The sequence below is a fragment of the Enoplosus armatus genome, assembly GCF_043641665.1.
Source record: "Enoplosus armatus isolate fEnoArm2 chromosome 3 unlocalized genomic scaffold, fEnoArm2.hap1 SUPER_3_unloc_1, whole genome shotgun sequence".
Lineage (NCBI taxonomy): Eukaryota > Metazoa > Chordata > Actinopteri > Centrarchiformes > Enoplosidae > Enoplosus > Enoplosus armatus.
This window is the reverse complement of record NW_027261182.1, coordinates 73,254-93,199: the sequence shown is the minus strand read 5'-3', so window position 1 is coordinate 93,199 and position 19,946 is coordinate 73,254. Positions and strand designations below refer to the sequence as shown.

General features: G+C 40.2%; 2 protein-coding genes across 3 annotated transcripts; both read right to left on the bottom strand.

Moving 5' to 3' along the window:
* Nucleotides 1-5,241: 5,241 nt before the first annotated feature.
* LOC139307101 (butyrophilin-like protein 1) lies at nt 5,242-10,837 on the bottom strand. The gene is made up of 5 exons (XM_070930983.1): nt 10,565-10,837; nt 8,305-8,634; nt 6,503-6,781; nt 6,214-6,354; nt 5,242-5,297 (listed from the first exon to the last, which is right to left on the bottom strand). The coding sequence occupies exons 1-5, from the start codon at nt 10,587-10,589 to the stop codon at nt 5,242-5,244; spliced, it is 831 nt and encodes a 276-aa protein (XP_070787084.1). The 5' UTR covers nt 10,590-10,837.
* Nucleotides 10,838-11,569: 732 nt separating this feature from the next.
* LOC139307107 (butyrophilin subfamily 2 member A2-like) lies at nt 11,570-18,219 on the bottom strand. 2 transcript variants are annotated; one of them, XM_070930991.1, is made up of 6 exons: nt 18,066-18,219; nt 17,126-17,455; nt 16,784-16,837; nt 15,198-15,476; nt 13,531-13,635; nt 11,570-13,335 (listed from the first exon to the last, which is right to left on the bottom strand). In XM_070930991.1, exons 1-6 carry the CDS (start codon nt 18,163-18,165, stop codon nt 13,280-13,282), a joined length of 924 nt encoding a protein of 307 aa, XP_070787092.1. In that variant the 5' UTR covers nt 18,166-18,219; the 3' UTR covers nt 11,570-13,279. The 2 variants fall into 2 exon arrangements, with proteins under 2 accessions (XP_070787092.1, XP_070787093.1); XM_070930992.1 differs by having other exon boundaries at nt 13,540-13,635.
* Between the last annotated feature and the right edge of the window lie 1,727 nt (nt 18,220-19,946).

The window sequence follows — 19,946 nt, the reverse complement described above, 5'->3', positions numbered from 1 at the left end:
AAAACATGAAAGAATCATAATCTCCACATATTTTTTATAAATATAAAACATGTCAAAGGGTCGTGCTGCAGTTTGGGATTCTTTAGATGCAACGTAAAGACAAAGTGAGAATCTCACTGAAAACAAGGCGAAAACAAAGAAATTGTAATAATGAAAACACAAAAGTTCAGTTTGTTCTTCCACCCGAACAACAACTGAGACCCTCCCCCTTCATGTTATTTGTCAGATAAACTGCTGGAGCAACAACTAACGATGAAGTATTTATATTTTCCAACACAAAAAATCAAAGTTTGTAGATAAATATAATGCAGTATATAGAAGTATATAAATATAATTTATATTTAATCCTTATACTTTTGATTGAAGGTGAAAACTGTGTGGAAATATGCAACATAAATGGCTTCCTGAGCCGTCAGTAGCTGCTTGATGATACATGATGTGCCCTTGATTAAAAGGACAACGCGCCGACGCCTCACACGTAGAAACACTCGCAGGTTTTGATGTCGCAACTCCTGAAAATGTTCCATCCCACGGTTTCAAGAAATCATTTTATTTAAGCTTTTGACGTTAAAAAGGCGTTTTTAACCTGTGAGGGACTTTTTGAAGCTGCGGAGGTGTTCAAGGGAAGGACCTGCAAATGTGTGCGAGGCATCAGATGGATGACATTTATAGAGAATATTAACTACAATAAATATACACTTTCTGCCATTTTTTTATGAAAGTAATGAACTGCAATGACTGTACGTTTTTTAATGAGGAAGCTGTTTTGTATGCATGTTCATTCATTCAAAGGGAAACTACTGGAGAACTTCTGTGCACTGATGTCTTTATAGTTTAGGAGGCAGAACCACCTGAATCACCAGGATGTTGAAGATTTAATCCTGGTGATACTGGTGTAAAGGTACTGTGAAGCATGACACTTCTGTATTTCACTTGTTTGGTTTCTTTTTTGCTTTTTACTTTTCGCCACCAGCTCGGATTATTATCTACACACTGTCATCCTGTAACCTGCCTGATCACTCTGAGCGGCGGTTTATCTTCCGAGCCACCACACCGCGTTTCTGCCTGATGCTGGATCATATTCTCACGTGGTGAACCGTAACCTTTGTAAGACGACCGTGTTTATGTGCACAGACCAGAATCACAAACTCTTAAAGGAACGGGAAACTCAAAGTCCTGAATTTATAACTCAAACGATGTGAAAAGAAAAGGCTGTTTTTTCTGCCCTGTCATACTAGAACACCAGGTGTGTATTAATCCACCACTGAAAAGTAATATTAAGGTTGACGTCTTCAGTGGGAAACAGTGGGTCAGCCTTATCCTTTAGATCTGTTTGTGGTTTTGCCATCAGCTCCTAGAAATGTCCTCAGTAACAGTTAATAATTACCATGGAAAGTGTTTTTATGTGGAGGTTGTGAACGTTCAGTCCAAAGCTCTTCCCTGTCGTGTGATTGACAGGTCATTACCTTTCGCGCAGCAGGAAAAGCACAGGTGTGATTAATGACATTAACGATGGCTGCATTCCATTCAGGTGTTCTAGTTTCGGGGGGCCCTGCTAGTGTGCAGGCTGGCTCACTGGGACACTAAATGGAACGCAGCCACCGTTATGATGTTTTAAGTTTCACCTGTGTTTTTTTCCTGCTGTAACAAGTCAGATGTGCTGTGACAAAGGACTGCTGGACAATGCAAACACTACTACAGGAAGAAACACATATTTCAGCCTTTTGTGAGTGGAGGTTTGGTGCAGGATGCTGCGTTTCTGTTGCTCTGCAGCAGGCCAGTGTTTCATAATTAACTATGAGTTCATGGATATATTAGTGTCAGTATTTTACTTTTTACAGTTGTAGTTAAACAGCTCGAGTTGTCCTCTTTGCCTCAGACCTTGTCTCTTCGTTCATGGGTTCATGTTGTGGTGAACTGATTTGGAGCAGATGATGCACACTTGGTCAGTGTTCAGCACAAGCTCTCTGTTCACTGTCATGTTGGGTTGAAATGGAGGCGCTGCTCTCCTTTTTTCTCTCCAGGTAGTTTAAAGCTGTTGGTGTTTCACGGCTTCACGCTGTAAGTTATGAGTCACGTGTTTCCATAGAAGACATCTGTTGGTGTGAAGCTTTCAGGTCGTTCTCATATTACCTGATGTTTAGTGTTCCGATCTTTTTATGGGAGCAAAGGGAAGATTAAATTCTGGGTGAAAGGAGTGAATGTGATTCATCTTTACTTTCAACATCTGCTAAATGCTAACTTGCACTCGCTGAGGCATCGTGGATATCTCATTGCGGTGATGTCGTCGGTGTCCCAGTTGGTGTTAATTCTATTAAAAATGAAACACACCGTAACACACAGTGCAGCTGAGTCCTCCTTCATGAAGGTTATAATGTTCAGTTTGTTGTTGTTTGGCGTTTCTGTTATTTAGTCAAGCCTCTAAAACATCTTTAACGTCTCTAAAACTGAACATTATAACCTTCGTGAAGGAGGATTTATTGCAGGACTGTTAGTTTTAGCTACATGTACCTGATAAATAATAAGTGTGTATACTCACTCCTCGTGTAAACCTTCACCTGTTGTTCACATTTCTGTTTGATCATCAGAGATTCTTTTTATTCGTGTTTCTTTAAGCTCTGATGTTTTTGTCCCTTCGGGCGTTTTCTTCGTGCTTTGTTATGGAGTCGCTTTTGAACATGCTAACGCGTGCAGGAGTGAACAGAGGGGGAAATGTTGGGGCTCATTTTATGTGCTAACTGAAGCTCGACTTTGTGAAACAGTCTGAGGAGGTAAGAGCCACTCAGCGACGCACCGGGTAGATTAGCAGTGAGCGTGTTGCGACAGGGAAGGCCGACACTTGATTTCTGTGTACATAGACAAGGAGAGTGTGTATTTATACAGATCATAAAGGGCAAACCTTGTATACATGTAGATTGTGATCGTCTTGCCTTGTTCTTTCTGATGTAAAACTGTTTTTAAACCTAGACAACAGCAAACAATACAAGTTCCTTTTGTCTAATTATTCTGACGATTTCAGGGCAGCTGAGGGGAGGTTTATTATTATTTTGTGTATTTTGCATCAATGACAAATCCAGATAGTGAGTTACTATGATGGTGTTCCTTTGTACAATGATGCTAATAAGTATTTCTTGTATATAAAAGTCTTTATTGTGTTAGCATGGGTATAAACTGTGACGTGTACGACAGTAGATGTAAATACTGACGTTTTGTTTTTTTTCCTACTCACTAAACAAACTGCTGTGTTGTGGATTCATAATTAATGACAAACATTAAACAATAATGTTTTATTGACTCAGCTCTGATTCAGCCTTCCGTCATTTACATGTTCAGATCACGTTAACCCTGTAAAGCCTGAACCATGAAATAATTGCCAGAAAATTCAAATTTTTTGAAAATGGAGTGTTTATTGAACCTTCTGACAAATTAAAAAAAAAATAAAAATTAAATATCAATTTGCATATGAGTTTTAATTTGTACAAAAACATATAAAACACAACTTTAAGTGATTAAACTTTGAGTTTCAATGCCATCTTTTCTCACATCAGGGGGCACACTAGAGGTTGGCCTTTTGCAGGGGGGGGGGTGGGGGGGGCATGGGTTTCTGCCTGGGCATGTGTCTGATTGTATACATCAGGTTTTCTCAAAAACTCATGTATCAAATATGATACACTCGGCGTTACAGGGTTAAACTGTAAACACAGACGCTAAAGTATCCACATCCTTTACTTACCAGTAGCAATACCACAGTGTACAAATACTCCATTACATGTACAAGTCCTGCATTCAAAAAGTAACAGTACTCACGTAAAATAGAGCTATTATGTATTGTTCAATTATTGCTGATACATGGCTTATGGCAGATATGAGGAAAAATAATAAATTATTATTTGTATTTGTTGTTAAAAAAAAAACAATTTAACAAAGTGCTTAATTTCCATACAATAAAATCCAAAGGCAGCAACAGAAAACACAGAAAATAGAAATGAGGTGTAAAAACACAAAAAAGCTTGTTTATAAAAGTGTGTTTTTAGAAGGGATTTAAAAATACAATCATTTACATAATGACATCCACAGATGTTTGAGCACATTCAACATATACAGTGAGAATGAGACAACAATTACCAGTATCTAAAACTGTAACTCGTCCCTTTATAAAATATAATATATACTGCTGAACCTTTTGAACAACTAAAACCAGTTAGTTCTCCAAATCATCTTTGGAATCCGAGTGGCATTTATTATTATTTAACAGTCTCGGGTCTCTTCTCATGTAGACTACAGCAGTCCTCTTTATTCAGGCCTCAGACTGAAGTCAGTCACTTGTCACCAGCGTATTCAGACTGCTAATGCTCTTTGAGGGGAAGAGAAAACCCCATCAGCCATTACTGCCTCATTTCACTGATGTTTTAAGGCACTACGTGGTTCAGCTACAAATGGCACAGATTTCAATGTAAAGCGCACCAGTTGTTGTCTATCAGCTGTAGCAACCATTAGTTACAGCGGTTAGTTACAGCGGAAATGGACAGTGATGAGTGTCAAACTGAGTCCCGACGTTGTTCAACTGAAGTCGGTTCTGTCTGTGGAAACACTGCAAACGTGACATTTACGACGGCGTCACCTGAACGTGTCGATTAGCGGAACGAGTGCTTGAGCTACGATGAGCCTTCACATGTTAGTCGGTCTGTTGTTCCTGCTCTGTATACACCAGCACAAGCTGCAGCAGTTCAGGAATTATCAACAGGTCAGAGTTGATAATTACTGACATTTGTGTTATTATTATTTGTTCTTGACAATATGTCAGCGTTTGAGAGCATGAACTGTTACAGAATTAAGACGAATGAGCCACTGTTGAATGTACATTTTACAGAATAAATAACATGACATTCTTTTGTTTTCCCTGCTGTACCGAAAACATAACAAACCTGCCCGTCACACGCAGCGCCACCCACCTCCACCAGTTATCGACCTGTGGGAAACACTGACGAGCGTTTTGAAACTGTTGATTGTTGACCGGCCTTATATTTAAATACGTCAAAACCAACTGACCATTACATGTTTCACAAACATCTCCTATAAGGCTGTAGATGCACATTTACACTGTATATACATATATGCATCCACACACACACACACACACACACACACACACACACACACACACACACACACACACACACACACACACACACACACACACACACACACACACACACACACACACACACACACACACACCTCTCAAGCAGGTAAATTAAGTGGCGTCTCTGAGGGACCATTTCTCCGCTGAAGAAAACCTGCAGAAAAGAAAAGTATATTTTACATAAAGTCAACTTTTATATTTTGGTGGCCAACACAAATAGATTTGACCCCTCCCGATAAGATTAATTTTCGTGTCATCTTCTTTTTCAAACAGTTATCAGTGATTGAAGAGAACGGTTTTAGCTCATGAGCGAGATCGACCTCCAAACTCACATCCTGAAACCTGTGATGATTTCACAGGTTTCAGCTTCCACCACTACGACCATAATCAGAATAGTCTTCAGGCATTTTGATAATGGATTAATCCATTAATCAACCTTGAATTACTGAGCTGCTGATGTGAATGATCAGCTAAGAACCTATAAAACAGGAGGACAAATCTGACCTCAGACCATGAAAGCTTTGTAAGCAGCCAAAAATAAATAGAGTTCTGCCAGTCGTGAATATTTTGGTCACGAACAAGCACAAATAATGAGCCAGCTTTGTCTCAGAGCTGATGTTACACCTCCAAATATTACTGCAAAATCTGTATTCAATCATTTGAAGAATCCTGCCAAAACATGCCGTCCACTTTTGGAGATAATCAAATCATTTAAATGGTGACTTGTGGTTCCATTACGTATCCAGAAAATCTCTTTTTGCAAGTTTATCAGCAGACAGGCAGAACATTCAGACCTCTGGCTTCCTAACGTGTCCACTGACAAAAGGGAAAACGTGGGAGTGAATGATATTCGAAGCTTAAAGAAACACTTATCGTAATGCATTTCAAACGTGCTGTATCTGTTTTTAAACAACCAGAAGCCTCATAAATGAAGTCTCAGTGGATTTTTTTCAGGAATATAAATATTAACATAATATATTTTATATCTGAGAGGACACGGGATTCTGTATCTGTCGTGTTGATGTCTGCACATTATGGATATGTTGACACGATCCATTGTAGGAACTTACCTTTATTAGAGCCTATTGTGATACGCTTTGTAGCTACAAGGAAAGCGAGAACAGCAGCAAGAGATAGAACGCCCAAAGCGAATCCACCCAACAACCACTCTGTGACTTCCACTCTGCTGCACGTGTCCTCAAACAGTTTGTCTGAAACAGATCACAGAACGTACAGCACTCATCACTACCTGCACAAATAACAACTAAGGTGGCCACGCTCCTAAAAACATTTAAACTGCTATACATGAACATCTATACATTATTCGCAGATTAAAAACATCACTGTGATGAATCTCACCAGGAACAGTGATGTTAGCATCGATCATATGGGAAATGTCCTCCTGCTTGACTACACAGTGGAAACGGTTGGTTTCGGTCTTGGTCACAGTGGTTTGGAGGGTGACGTCGTAGCGGCCTCCTCTTTCTGAGATCTGTGGCTCCTCAGCACGAAGGAGGTTTCCGTCACTGTCCTGCCACTGCAGCTTCGGCTGCGGAAAAGCACCTCGAACGGCACACTTCAGCCGCACCCCGAAGTCAGTGACGTCCCACATCGAGATGTAAGGCTCTGGAGCTGCACCTGTGAACACACGGCGTCAGGGAGAGCTCGTTAACATGGGTTACCCCTCCCTTCTGTGTGAATGTGCAGTACAGTGTGTACAAGAGGGAGAAAAACGTGCGGCGTGACAGGACATGACTTTAACATCTCCACTTTACTATTCATCGCTGCAAATACTATTTCTGACATTTAGTATTCAAGAAGTCCAGACACGCCTTGCATTTGTATACAACTTATTGTGCAATAAAACTCATTTTGTGTTTAAGATCTATACAAAATATTCTATTCCAATGAAGTGGAGCTAATATGTAATTAATAACTGATTAATCATTTAAATCATTCATCATGCAAACAGTCGCTGGTTCTGTTTTATATTTTCCAAAAACTACATTTCGAGTTTGAAGGCAAAAGGAAAGTGTCTGTACTGAGACTACAGATGAAAAATAGCCTTTTGTTTATTAATGTGCATCATCCCTGTTAAATAAATAAAGATAAAAGCACATTTAAATCCCCTTATTTAGGATTTTTAAGCGCTATATATATAGCTTTATTGGGGAAGTAAAAATATTATGGTATAAAACAGCCGATACTGTTAAAAAGTATAACTTCCCCTATAAAGACATATTGTACATTATTAATATTGCACATTATTATATTGTCATTCATTATTAAGGTCTGTCCAAACCTCCCTCGTTCACTCATTCACTACTCGCCATGTAATAGAGGCTGAGTAGTTTCACTGTAGTGACCCGTACAGACGCAGGCGAGCCTTCACATGGTGACCCACAGCGCTCTACATTAACAAGACCGATCAGGGGAAATCGGATGTTTTGATGACGTCACTTCATCTGTAATTTGTGTGCTGAAACTTTGTCTGGTTCTCATTAAAACATGTAGACACAATACCATCGCTTTGATACGGGAACAGTTTAGTGATCTGTCAAAAATGCAGATCGGTGACATCATCAATATCAAGACTCATTACAGATTTCCTCGAATCTGTTTTTTCCAGGTAAAACAACGTCGATCTGAGAGACATTTTAATTAAAATGACAACAGATCTGAGATTTTTTTTGGTCATTGCAATGTGTTCGCACACAAACAACCGCACGAGATACAAGCCTTACTTAAGTTTACCCTTAACGACACAAAGCATGTACTTAAATTCAATTAAGAAATCAAGAAAATATATCCTTATTACAAAAGGGAGACAAAGTTTCAGCACAGGTGATGTCGAGATCAGTGACAGAAGATCAGCGCTCACCGTCAGTTTTCCCGTATTTGTTTTTCAAGGTGGAGCACCGTGGGTCACCACCTAAAAGGCAAATAAAATGATTTTTGCAACTGTGACTGTACGATATCTTGATACCTTTGCACTTGACTTGACTGATGAAGCCCCATATTAACTTTGGATTGTATATTTACACAGAATTGGGACTGTGGATGTTGTCCTCCATCACTGACATTGGAAGCACATTAGCTCTTTGTTTTAAGACACACAAAATTGTGCACCTATCCTTTAACCCTTTAATGAGAGCACTCACCAACTGCAAGCTGAAGGTGGAACATTTGACTTGGCTGAAGATGTGGAAAAATACAGGTGTAGTTTCCACTGTCGGCCATCTTCGTGTTTCTGATGATGATGGAGGCGTTGCCGTTCTTCAGTTCATCGTGAAAATGTGAGACGCGACCTTTGAACTGCTCATCTTGACCTGTACGACCGTTATTGTAATGAATGCCTGCATCGTACATGAACACCTCATTCTGACCATCTTTCTTCCAGTCAAAGACTTTAGACTCAATGTCCTCCTTGGTGCTGAGGGAACAGGGTAACACGGCGTCTCTCCCTTCCTCCACTTTGATGACCTCTGGCCCTGGAAGATGAAGCATAATTTAATTATTATCTTAAATAGAGAGAAATCAGGTTCCGGCAGAAAGTCAGATAACACATTTACATGTCACCTCAATGACTCCGAAACACCAGTTTACAAGCATGATAGTTAGTAGTCAGATTACTTATGGATATTTTTCACACGGGCCTAACTGAAGTACATTTAAGCTTATATAAGAAACCTGATGAGTCACATGACACAGCCACTTCAGGAGGGTTGTTTTGGTTTTTTGACAACTCTTTTAGACTCAGTGTGAGCCAAGTATCAGAAGATCAAACAGGTTTTCATATTGCATATTTGAATTTTACAAATTCTGAAGGAGGCATCCTCAGACCAGCCTCACTGGACCCCTTCCCAACATTAAATCCAATTAAATCCAATCAACCAAAAACTAAGCAATACATACATTCGAACAAGATAGAGATATGAAATATGATTCAACTGTGAAAGACTACTGCACACTGAGGAAGCCTAAACGTCTGTGCATGATGTTTTCCCTGTGCTAAATTGTGACATTTAAAACTCAATAAAAGGGAACATCCTGATTGATTTGGACTATCTGGACTACTGTTTCATCCATGTTTGGGCGCAATGTTTTTTTGTTCTACTAAAAAGAAAATACTGCAAGAAACGTTCTTCACTCCAGACAGCAATCTTCTTTTTCAACACAAATTCAGTTAAAGCCATTTAGTGGTGATAAACTAAACTGGAAATAGCATTAATTAATATGTTGTCTGTTTGCGGCTCATCACACCCTCTGAAATATTCTCCCTGACCAGACACCTTACACAAAATAGTTTGTTTGACTACAGCGATGTCATCGCATGACATCTGAGTAGGACCGGGACATTTGTGGATTCGTGTTTTTACATTTTCCAGCGCCACGCTGAAAAGGAAGAGAGATATTTTCAGGTGGGTCTGGAGTCACTTCTGACCTGCGGCGCTGCGGCCTGACAAACCCTCACATTGTCCAGTGAAATGAGGTCACACAGACAAGTAAAAAGGTTTGAGCCTCTTCATGTTCTCACACAGAGTCAGCCAACACAACAGAAACACAACTCTCCTCCTTAGGATCAGGATTGAGACTCTCAGGTGAAATCTGAGTGTTTTGTCTTAAACCAGCTTTTCTTTGTGATGGTTGTATGAATCATTAAGAGTTAGGTGAAGATATTTGAAGTCTTTAGCTAGCTAGAATTAAGTAAATATATTTACTCAGGTACTGTACTTAAATACAATTTTAAGATACTTGTACTTTACTTGAGTTTTTCCTACTACTACTGCTACTTTATTTACCTCTGCTCCACTACATCAAGTAGCATACATTGCTATAGATTAAACTACCCAACAGTGTATAATGTAGTAAAACTGTGCTGCTTCTCAACCAGATATTGATATTAAAATGCTGCTTGTGTGTCAATGCATCAGGAATAATATTTAAATTATATTTCAGTTGTTATTGCTATTACTGTTGCTGCCATGCATCTCTGTGTCTGTGTCTCTGTCTGTGTCTCTGTCTGTGTCTCTGTCTGTCTCTCTACACTCTGAAGGAGGCTTTTGACACATTTGATAAATACTTTTGTTCTCGTGCATTTTGAATTCTTTACTATGTTCACTGTCAAGTTCAAGTTCTTTTATTCGTCATGTGCACAACAGTTACAGTGAAGCAAATAATTCTCTGGTTCTCCAGCTCCCTCCAACAATGCTCATACAAAATGTGACAGAAGACATCAAATAGTGCAGAAGGTAAAATATAGGAATACAATAGAATATATATAAAATAGAATACTAAAAAATGTATATATATATATATATATATATATATATATATATATATATATATATAGACAGACAGGTATGTCAAGGGGTAGTAATTACATAATATTATCTGTCACTGTTGTAAATGTGAACGTACCATAGTTAAACCACGTGATGGACATCAGCTTTCTTACCGTGTCCGAGTCTTCTTCCACACACAGTCAGCAGACTGACACACAAAGTTTGAAGCGCAGAAGTTCTCAACATGTTGGCAGTGACGCAGGGAGTGACGCAGGGAGTGACGCGTTACGCTCACTGCGTCGCGTCGCTAGCTGGAGGCTAACTGTCAGCTAGCTAACTTCAACTTTAACTACTGTTAGCTGAGGTGAAGTTAAACGTCCCGAATGAACTGGCAGCGGATATGTGACGAACACTCGTACAAAGCAGCACGACTGCACACTTTAACTCGTCAGTACTGAACACAAGCGACACGGACGACACGGTCTAAAAACCAAAACAAACACACGGTTAATCCGCCCGGCCTCAAGTTTAGATCAGGTCCAATCACTTCCTGCTCCTCCTGCTCCTCCTCCTGCTCTTCCTCCTCCTCCTGCTCCTCCTCCTCCTCTGCTCCGGAGTGTGGACCGGAGCTCAGATGAGATGAGATCTTCTTCCAGAATTAAATGCACAACATCCTCAAACTTGCTCGACACATAAACCAGTTGGATGCTTTCATTTTAAGTTCAGAGCGCCATTAAAATTGGAATGACCGGTTCTTATTCTGTTTTTATTTATTCTATTCTATATGTGAAACTACCCGGAATAAAAGTGTGTGTGTGTGTGTGTGTGTGTGTGTGTACACAGGTTTCACTGAAACGGATCGTTTCGGTTTTAGACACTAGAGGGCGCCACATCGTCGAGAATGGAGACTAAAACAACCAAATCACTTAAACTCTACAACATGACAGTCAATGATCAGAGTGAGTACTTCATTTCTAAACTGCATGTAAGAAATATTTACATTTTAATAACCTCTAATGAACAGGATCCAGTATGGATATCTGCTAATGAGCATCAGCCTCTGACACAGGCAGGCAAGAAGAAACCATGTCTGAGGGTTAGGGTTATCATGGAGGTCCAGTGAGGAACGACAGATCGGAGATTAACGCGTGAACTCTTTATTAATGCTTTTTAACATGGGTTGAAAGTTATTGTCGCGTGTTGAACTGCAGGCTGCTCGTCTTTGTTGACAGTTCCACAGACGTATTTTGAGACAGAGATGTCTCAGCGTTTGTGACCCCGCAGGCTTCAGGTTTCCACGTCACACTTCCAAACTAGTTGTAATGTCACGAGGTCATGGGTCAACGTTGCACATCTTAAACTCAGGTTTACGGTGAGCAAAGAGAAGCCGTCGTCCTTCAGCAGAGGGGAGTGAAAAACCGGGAGGCTCACACATCCGAGTGAAGGGACAAAAAGAAAAACACACAGTTGGATATATGTAAGTGATTATACACTAAAATTAAATGCTATGTGTCTGACTTGACCTGAATATTAAACTTTAATATCAATGTTTTAGATTCATCAAACTGTCGAGCAGCCAATAAATATGTAGTTGTAGAAGTGTGTTTGTATGTATGAACACAGAAACATCCAAAACAGACACAACGTACATTTTTCATGTTTTCTTCAAACCTTTGGCTAGAAATAATTAAACACTTCTGACAGAACTGAAAAGAAGCAGTACAAAATGAAGTCACATTATATTTCACCTTTCTTTAAGAAAAACATTCATATCAAACTGAATTAAGCTTTAAAATAATATAAGAAAAACTTTTTAAAACGAGTCATCATCTCATCTTTTTACAGTATATTTGGGCTTCTGCTCATATTTGAAGCTTCGCTTGTAACAGAAAAGAAGTTTCCTGTGGGGAAAACTGTCATGGCGTCTGTAGAGCTCCTTTCAAGGACAAGGCAGGTCAAAGTGTTTTACATGAGACAGAAAGGCATTAAAGTAGTGAATGTCACAGCCTGTAACACATCCACATGAACGACAACTGACGCATCACTAATAACATGTCGAATGAAACAAAGTAAGTGGTCATCAGCCCGAGTTTCAGCTGAGCCTGTAGCACCTTTAAATATCCTTCATCATATGAATCATTTTCCTGTTGTTATATTACAAAGTAGTGTGAATGTTGGATTGTTGGAGGAACTGTCGGACGAAGCCGAGATGTTTGAGATGTCGTTCAAACATCCAACAAGCATGTCGGTCGAAGCGCGCTGAAGCCTTTTTTCTTCGACACACTTTTGTGTCCCACACTTGGAAACTATTTGTGAGTATTTTGTTTGACCAGATATTGAGAGATAATGACTATATATTGTGGCATGCTGTCATCTGACTGTTGCTGATGTTGAGCTCATTACGAGGACAGTTGATAAAAACACTTGGTTCAGGTCAGGGAAAGACTGTGGTCCTGTTGATGGGACGTGCTAATGCTTCCATATGGACGCACAATGAGCTACATGCACATTCGCCACCTCAACAACTCACTTTTCATCAGCCACCATCACAACTATCTGCCTCACCACAACCCTAATCCTAACCTTAACCTAAAACTGATTCTAACTTTAACCTTAAAACCAGGTCTTAACCCTCAAACTGCCTCAACTAAGTGAGGACCAGCCAACATGTCCTCACTGTCATACAGTATGGTCTAGACCTCAAACTGGGTGTCACACACACACACACACACACACACACACACACACACACACACACACACACACACACACACACACACACACACACACACACACACACACACACAGCAGCCACCTTCACAGCACATGTAAAGCTAGTTAAGTTTCTGGATCAGGTAGAAGGATTGGGGTCCTTTAGGGGGTCTGACTCTGGTGGTGAACCTGAACCTGCAGGAAGGAAAACAAAGTTATATTCAAGAAAATCCCACCTGACTTGATCCTGTTTGTAAATACCAACATGATGCTTAATGCCTGAGAAGATAAAACAACTGTCAAGACTCTGAACATGAGAAACATATGAAGAACATGTTGTGTTGTCTGCTCATCATGAATATGTTGAGACAAGAAATTATCTCAACTTACCTTTCTTACAATTAATTTTGATGCAGCCTTTGACTACAAGCACAGCTAGAAGAAGAAGAACACCAACAAGAACTGCAACAGCAACAACCAATCCAGTGGGGAACTCTGCAACAGATGAGAAAGAGTTGATGTAACAGTCAGAATGTAGCTGCATATCATATACAGCAGATTGGACATCACAGCCGACACAAAGAGAACAACTAAAGGTGTGCGTGCTCCTGAAACCTAAAGTCTCAAACTATGGGCAGATAAAAACACCACTGGGATGACTCTCAGCAGGAACACTGATGTCAGCATTGATCTTGAGGCCAGCCTCCTCCTGCTTGGCTGCACAGCTCAGAGGCTGCTTCTGGTTTTGGTCTCGGTAGCGAGGAGGCTGATGTTGTAGCGTCGTCCTCTTTCTGAGACGTGCCGCTCATCAGCAGGAACAATGTTTGAATCGCTGTCCTGCCGCCTCCACTTCAGGCTGTTTACACGTGACCGCTGCTAAACTCCCGCTGTACCTGAGATCTGCAAACGTGTGAGGCGATCTGCGTGCAGCCGAGGTTCTCTACACCCTGAGCCGAGGCTACGATGGACTCTGGACTACGTCTCGTCAGCACGTCTGTATTTCACCATGGTCGCTGTTACAGCGAGTGTTGATGAGCTTTGTTCAAAGAAAATATTAACCATCCGGCGAAACATGAGGCGTAGCTAGGTTTATGTTTCACTGAGCAGTAAAAGTACAATGTGAGGTACTTGTACTTTACTTGAGTATTTGCATTTTATATTACTTTGTACTTCTACTTCACTACATTAATCAGACAGATGTAGCAACTAGTTCCTTTGATCTTACATACAAAACATGTGATATCTGATAAAATATAATGTTTTTGCTACTTTAATGTTGCTGATACTTTTATACTTTTACTCAAGTGGACTTTTGAATGCAGGACTTTTACTTGTAACAGAGTATTTTTACACAGTGGTGTTGCTACTTTTACTGAAGTAGAGAATCAGAGGACTTCTTCCTCGCTGACTACTGCCCAGCGATGTGAACATTAAACCTGACCTCCATCTCTGAGTGTCCTCATGTTGTCTGTTATGAGACTCATGTGTGACTTGGCTGCTGTAACTCTGCAGTTTCCCATCGGGATCAATGAAGTCCTCTATCTCTCTATCTAATCTATTCATCTAATCACAGCTAATAAAACCTTCAGACAGCCTCGCTGTATTTTGGTGGCACATGTGACACAATAATTCTTCAATTTCACAACTTCTTTTCTTTTCTCTGGTGGAACAAACATGTCACTGATTCTGACGACTTCCGTCTCTAAATCACCTCGTGAGGTGTTTTCATGCCGATCCTCAGCTTCAGGTTGCAGCAGCCGTTTTTAAATCTGTTCCTGGGTTTGGTGTGAGAGACTGATCAGACTGATCTCAAGATTTACTACAAACTCCACTTCTTTCTGTTATTTCCCTCCACAGCGTCTCATTCTTCCTCTCATCTCTGTAGATTCATCAAGTGGAGTCTTTGAAACATTTTCCACATCAGTAGACTTGTCTTTATTCTAATTTCAAACGCTGAGATAATTCACTTTGCCTTCAGTCCGAACACACGTTCAACTTTTTAAAAACTAATAACACATGAATAAATAAAATTCTTTGATGATTAAAATACCACTGACCATTCATAAGCACAAAGGTCTCAGCGTGAATCTGATGGTAAATCTCCTCCTGAGTAGCAACACAGCGATAGCGGTCGGTCTTGGTCACAGTAGTTTGGAGGATGATGTCGTAGCTGCCTCCTCTTTCTGAGACCTGAAGTTCTTTAGCAGGAAGGATGTTTCCAGCACTGTCCTGCCACTCTACTGTAGGCTTTGGAGAAGCACCTCGAACAACACACTGCAGCAGCGACCAGTCCTTTGTTTGATTAAGTATTGTGACGAATGGCTTTGGAGCTGCACCTGTGAAGATGATATAAACAATAGAGTATAAAAGGACAATTACAGCATTAAAAATGTAATATCTGGATGTTCTTTTTCATCCATTCTCAAAACACAGGAGGAGAGAAACAGAAAAGCACAACATATGACTCCATTACATCTCCCATCATTGTTTGACAGGGTATGACATTTCAAACAATTTAAACATCAGTCAGATTCTGACTCATATCATGGCAGAAAAACACACACACAGAATTTCTGCGATATTTGTTGAGCTACAACCAGGGTTCGTACAGTTTTTTAGGGGTAAAATTCAAGCCCTTTTCAAGCACTTTCAAGGTACCTAAACCAAAAATGTCCTTTTTTTTTCTTGAAGCCTTTATGACATCAAAATTGTTACTATAAATGAAATTATGAATAATAAAGTTTACAGAATTGCTTTATACCTATAGCAATCAATGTATATTGTCCCTTTGTGTATTTTACCAGCTGTTCATATTCACTTTGATTGTATGCTTGGATCATGAATATTTCAGGCTTGCTTCAGACACCAGAAGACAAACATATATGACGACTGGATGGTTTCGATTCAAATATTTAGAGATTTTTTTAGTTTGCATGAGTGATTGTGTCGTGTGATTTTTCAAGGAGTATACTCGAATTCAAGAACATAAAGGGTTAAACTTAAAAATCGAAACATAGCGTCTTCAAAGGTGTGCACACCTGTAGTGTCACTGGGTCTCAACTGTGTTAGTGAGAATATTTTTAATCATGCTGCTCGAATGGAAAATGATTCATAAGATCTACTGAAATTCTGCCTCGATGATCAAGTCAAGATTATGAACAATTTCAGTGTTTCACTTCATTTTTATAATTTAAAAAAACATAAGAGCACCTACTGTCAGCGAGGGTAGACTAAATGCAGCTTCCAATATGATCATAACATTTAATCAACATCTCTCTAAAACAGTTTCAACATAAACTGATTATAACCTCCATGAATCTTTATTCCTGGGCTGTTTAGTTTGAGCTGTGTGTACTTAATAAATTGAGTGTTTGTAGCTTGTGACCAGTGAACAACACAACAATAAACAACTGTTTCTAGTGACTGTAATTATAAAGTCTGTAAAACGGAAGTATTTTTGAATAAACCTTCTAAATCTTTAACATTGACAAAAACTTGACAGACGCTAGTTTATTATAAACGTCTCTTTTCAGTGAGGTTTACAGATTTAAAGTGTTTCTGAATGATATCAGGTCTGTGGAGCCAAACTCACAGCACATACACGTGACAGGTAGAGAGTGACGTCATCAAAATCAGGACTCACCTTGGTGGTTTTCCTCTAATCTGTTCTTTAAGATAATGCGCTCCGGATCAGGAGCTAAAAGGCAAAACAGAACATAATTCGTGATTATGTGATATTAACAACATGCCAGACGTGATATTCTGAAATGTGTTTCCATGTTTATTGAACAGAACTCCGACTGCTGGGATGTCATTGTGCAGAGTGACATAGAGAGGTAAGCACTCCAGATGTGGCTGCAGTGCTGTGGGGACGAGGCCCTGCCAGATGTGTATTCTGACTACTTGACAAAAGTCCACCTGGGACTTACACCAGTCGCATCAGGAAATGAGCGGACATCTTTAACCCTTTAATGAGAGCACTCACCAACTGCAAGCTGAAGGTGGAACATTTGACTTGGCTGAAGAAGTGAAAAAGTACAGGTGTAGATTCCACTGTCGGCCATCTTCGTGTTTCTGATGATTATGGAGGCGTTGCCGTTCTTCAGTTCATCGTGAAAATATGAGACGCGACCTTTGAACTGCTCATCTTGACCTGTACGACCGTCATTCTTAAGAATGCCTGCTTCATACATGAACACCTGATTCTGACCGTCTTTCTTCCAGTCAAAGACTTTAAACTGAATGTCCTCCTTGGTGCTGAGGGAACAGGGTAACATGGCGTCTCTCCCTTCCTCCACGTCGATGACCTCTGGCCCTGGAAGATGAAAACATGTATTAATCAGTACGTTTACATGCAGAGTAACTAAGTTAAGACAGACATCTGGAAGTTTGATGTTAGGACAATATTTCAACTCATGATATAAGAAACTTCACTGTCCTCAGCAGATCCTTTGTGTTGCTCTTCAGATTGTATATTTTACTTTCTTACATATATATAGATATATATATTTAATCTGGAGTCTTGATTTTTTATATTTCTTTTCTGAAATGCTTATTTTTCACACTGGTCTTGTAGCACCAAGTTAAGAGCACACCACACTATTAATAATTAATAATTATTAATTATTGACATCAACACTGACTCGGCCGCCATCAGACTGTCTCTGTCTGCACACTCATAAAGAGGAAGAGGAAGAGGAAGAGAGAGAGGAAGCAAGACAGAGCGACTCAACTAAAACTAACCCAAACTTCAAACACTGCGCATGTCCGTTAGACGACTCTAATTAAGCAGGAGGAGGCTGTTATTAGCCTAAATGATATCGCCTGTGTTGCGGAAGTACATGTTTTCATATTGATCTGTGCTAACTGTTACTAATACTGGTACAGGATATTGATCATTATCAGTCCGCCATTAGTTTTCTTACCGTTTCCATCAGCAAACGTTGTTCCGGACCGAGTCAGGAGACAGAGACACGCGAGAGGAAGAAGCTTCATCGTTGTTGAAGTCACCGGAACATCAAACATCACTTTAACTTCACTGGAACGTCACTAACGGACATTTACCGACTTCTGGCTGCGTCACCTGCACATCCGAAACACTTTCGGTTTCTCAGCTTCCGCCAGCTGCAACTACAGCGACACTTCCGGCACGACCCTTCACAATAAAAGCGTGCCTTGTGAAATCACAAGAAGTGTACAAAGTATATGTGGGAGTACCACTCCTCCTGAGCAGGACTTTACCTTCACACTGACATTTGACTGTAGCTGTGTGAGGAGGAAGAGAAACCCTGAAGAAGAAAAATGAATCTGGCAGAAATCCTGCAGCCTGTTTAGTGTGTGAATATTTCTTCTATAATAACAGACAACAGTGGGTATACTGTACTTTCTATTTACACTCCTGCTGTGATTCAGTGTAAAAGGTCTCAATTCAATTCAATTCAATTTTATTTCAATTTTATTTTATCTATATAGCTCCAAATCACAACAAAGTCATCTCATGACACTTTACAAAATAGAGCAGGTCTAGACCGACTCTTTATAATGTTATTACAGAGACCCAACAGTTCCCACCATGAGCGAGCACTTTGGCGACAGTGGCAAGAAAAACTTCCTTTTAAGAGGCAGAAACCTCGAGCAGAGATGTATGGCAGCACTAGCTGTAGAAATAGCAGCTATAGTTATAATAATACTGGAAATATGACTGATAATAGTAGTTACAGCTGTAATACTAGCTGAGATTAATAATAGCAGCTTTAATAGTAACAGAACTACGACTAAACATAATAACTGTAGTGATGAGAGTCAGGCAGGCCCATGGCGGCAGCAGCACCCAGGCGTACCAGGACCACGATCCACAGCAACCTACGAGTCGACAAAGCACAAAGAAACTCCGGGGAAGAAATAAAGTTAGTAACATGCATTGGACTGTGATGAATGTGCAAAGATGAGGAGGGAGAGGAGGAAAGCTCAGTGCATCATGGGAAGTCTCCGCAGCAGTGTAGGCCTATAGCAGCATAACTAGGGGGCTGGTCCAGGCAGGCCTGAGCCAGCCCTTAACTATAAGCGTTATCAAAAAGCAAAGTTTTAAGCCTACTCTTAAAAGTAGAGAGTGTGTCTGCCTCCCGGACCCAAACTGGGAGCTGATTCCACAGGAGAGGAGCTTGATAGCTGAAGGCTCTGGCTCCTGTTCTGCTTTTGGAGACTCTAGGAACCACAAGCAGCACTGCATTCTGGGAGCGCAGTGCTCTAGTGGGGTAATAAGGTACTATGAGCTCTTTAAGATATGATGGTGCCTGACCAGTAAGAGCTTTGTAGGTGAGGAGAAGGATTTTAAACTCTATTCTAGATTTTACAGGGAGCCAGTGCAGAGAAGCTAATACAGGAGAAATATGATCTCTTTTCCTGGTTCCTGTCAGTACACCTGCTGCAGCATTCTGGATCAGCTGGAGAGTCCTCAGGGACTTATTGGGACAGCCTGATAATAAGGAATTGCAGTAATCCAGCCTAGACGTGACAAATGCATGGACTAATTTTTCTGCATCTGTTTGAGACAGGATCTTCCTGATTTTTGCAACGTTACGGAGGTGAAAGAAGGCAGTCCTTGAAGTTTGTTTTACGTGGGAGTTAAAGGACATGTCCTGATCAAAGACAACTCCGAGATTCCTCACGGTGGCGCTGGATGCTATGATTAATATACAGCTGTAACTGCCCTTCATGAAGCTGTTAGTGGTAAACTATCTCTCTGTGTGTTGTTTGAAATATATCTGCTGTGTTGTTTCAGTCAAAAAGTCTTTATTAAAAACAGC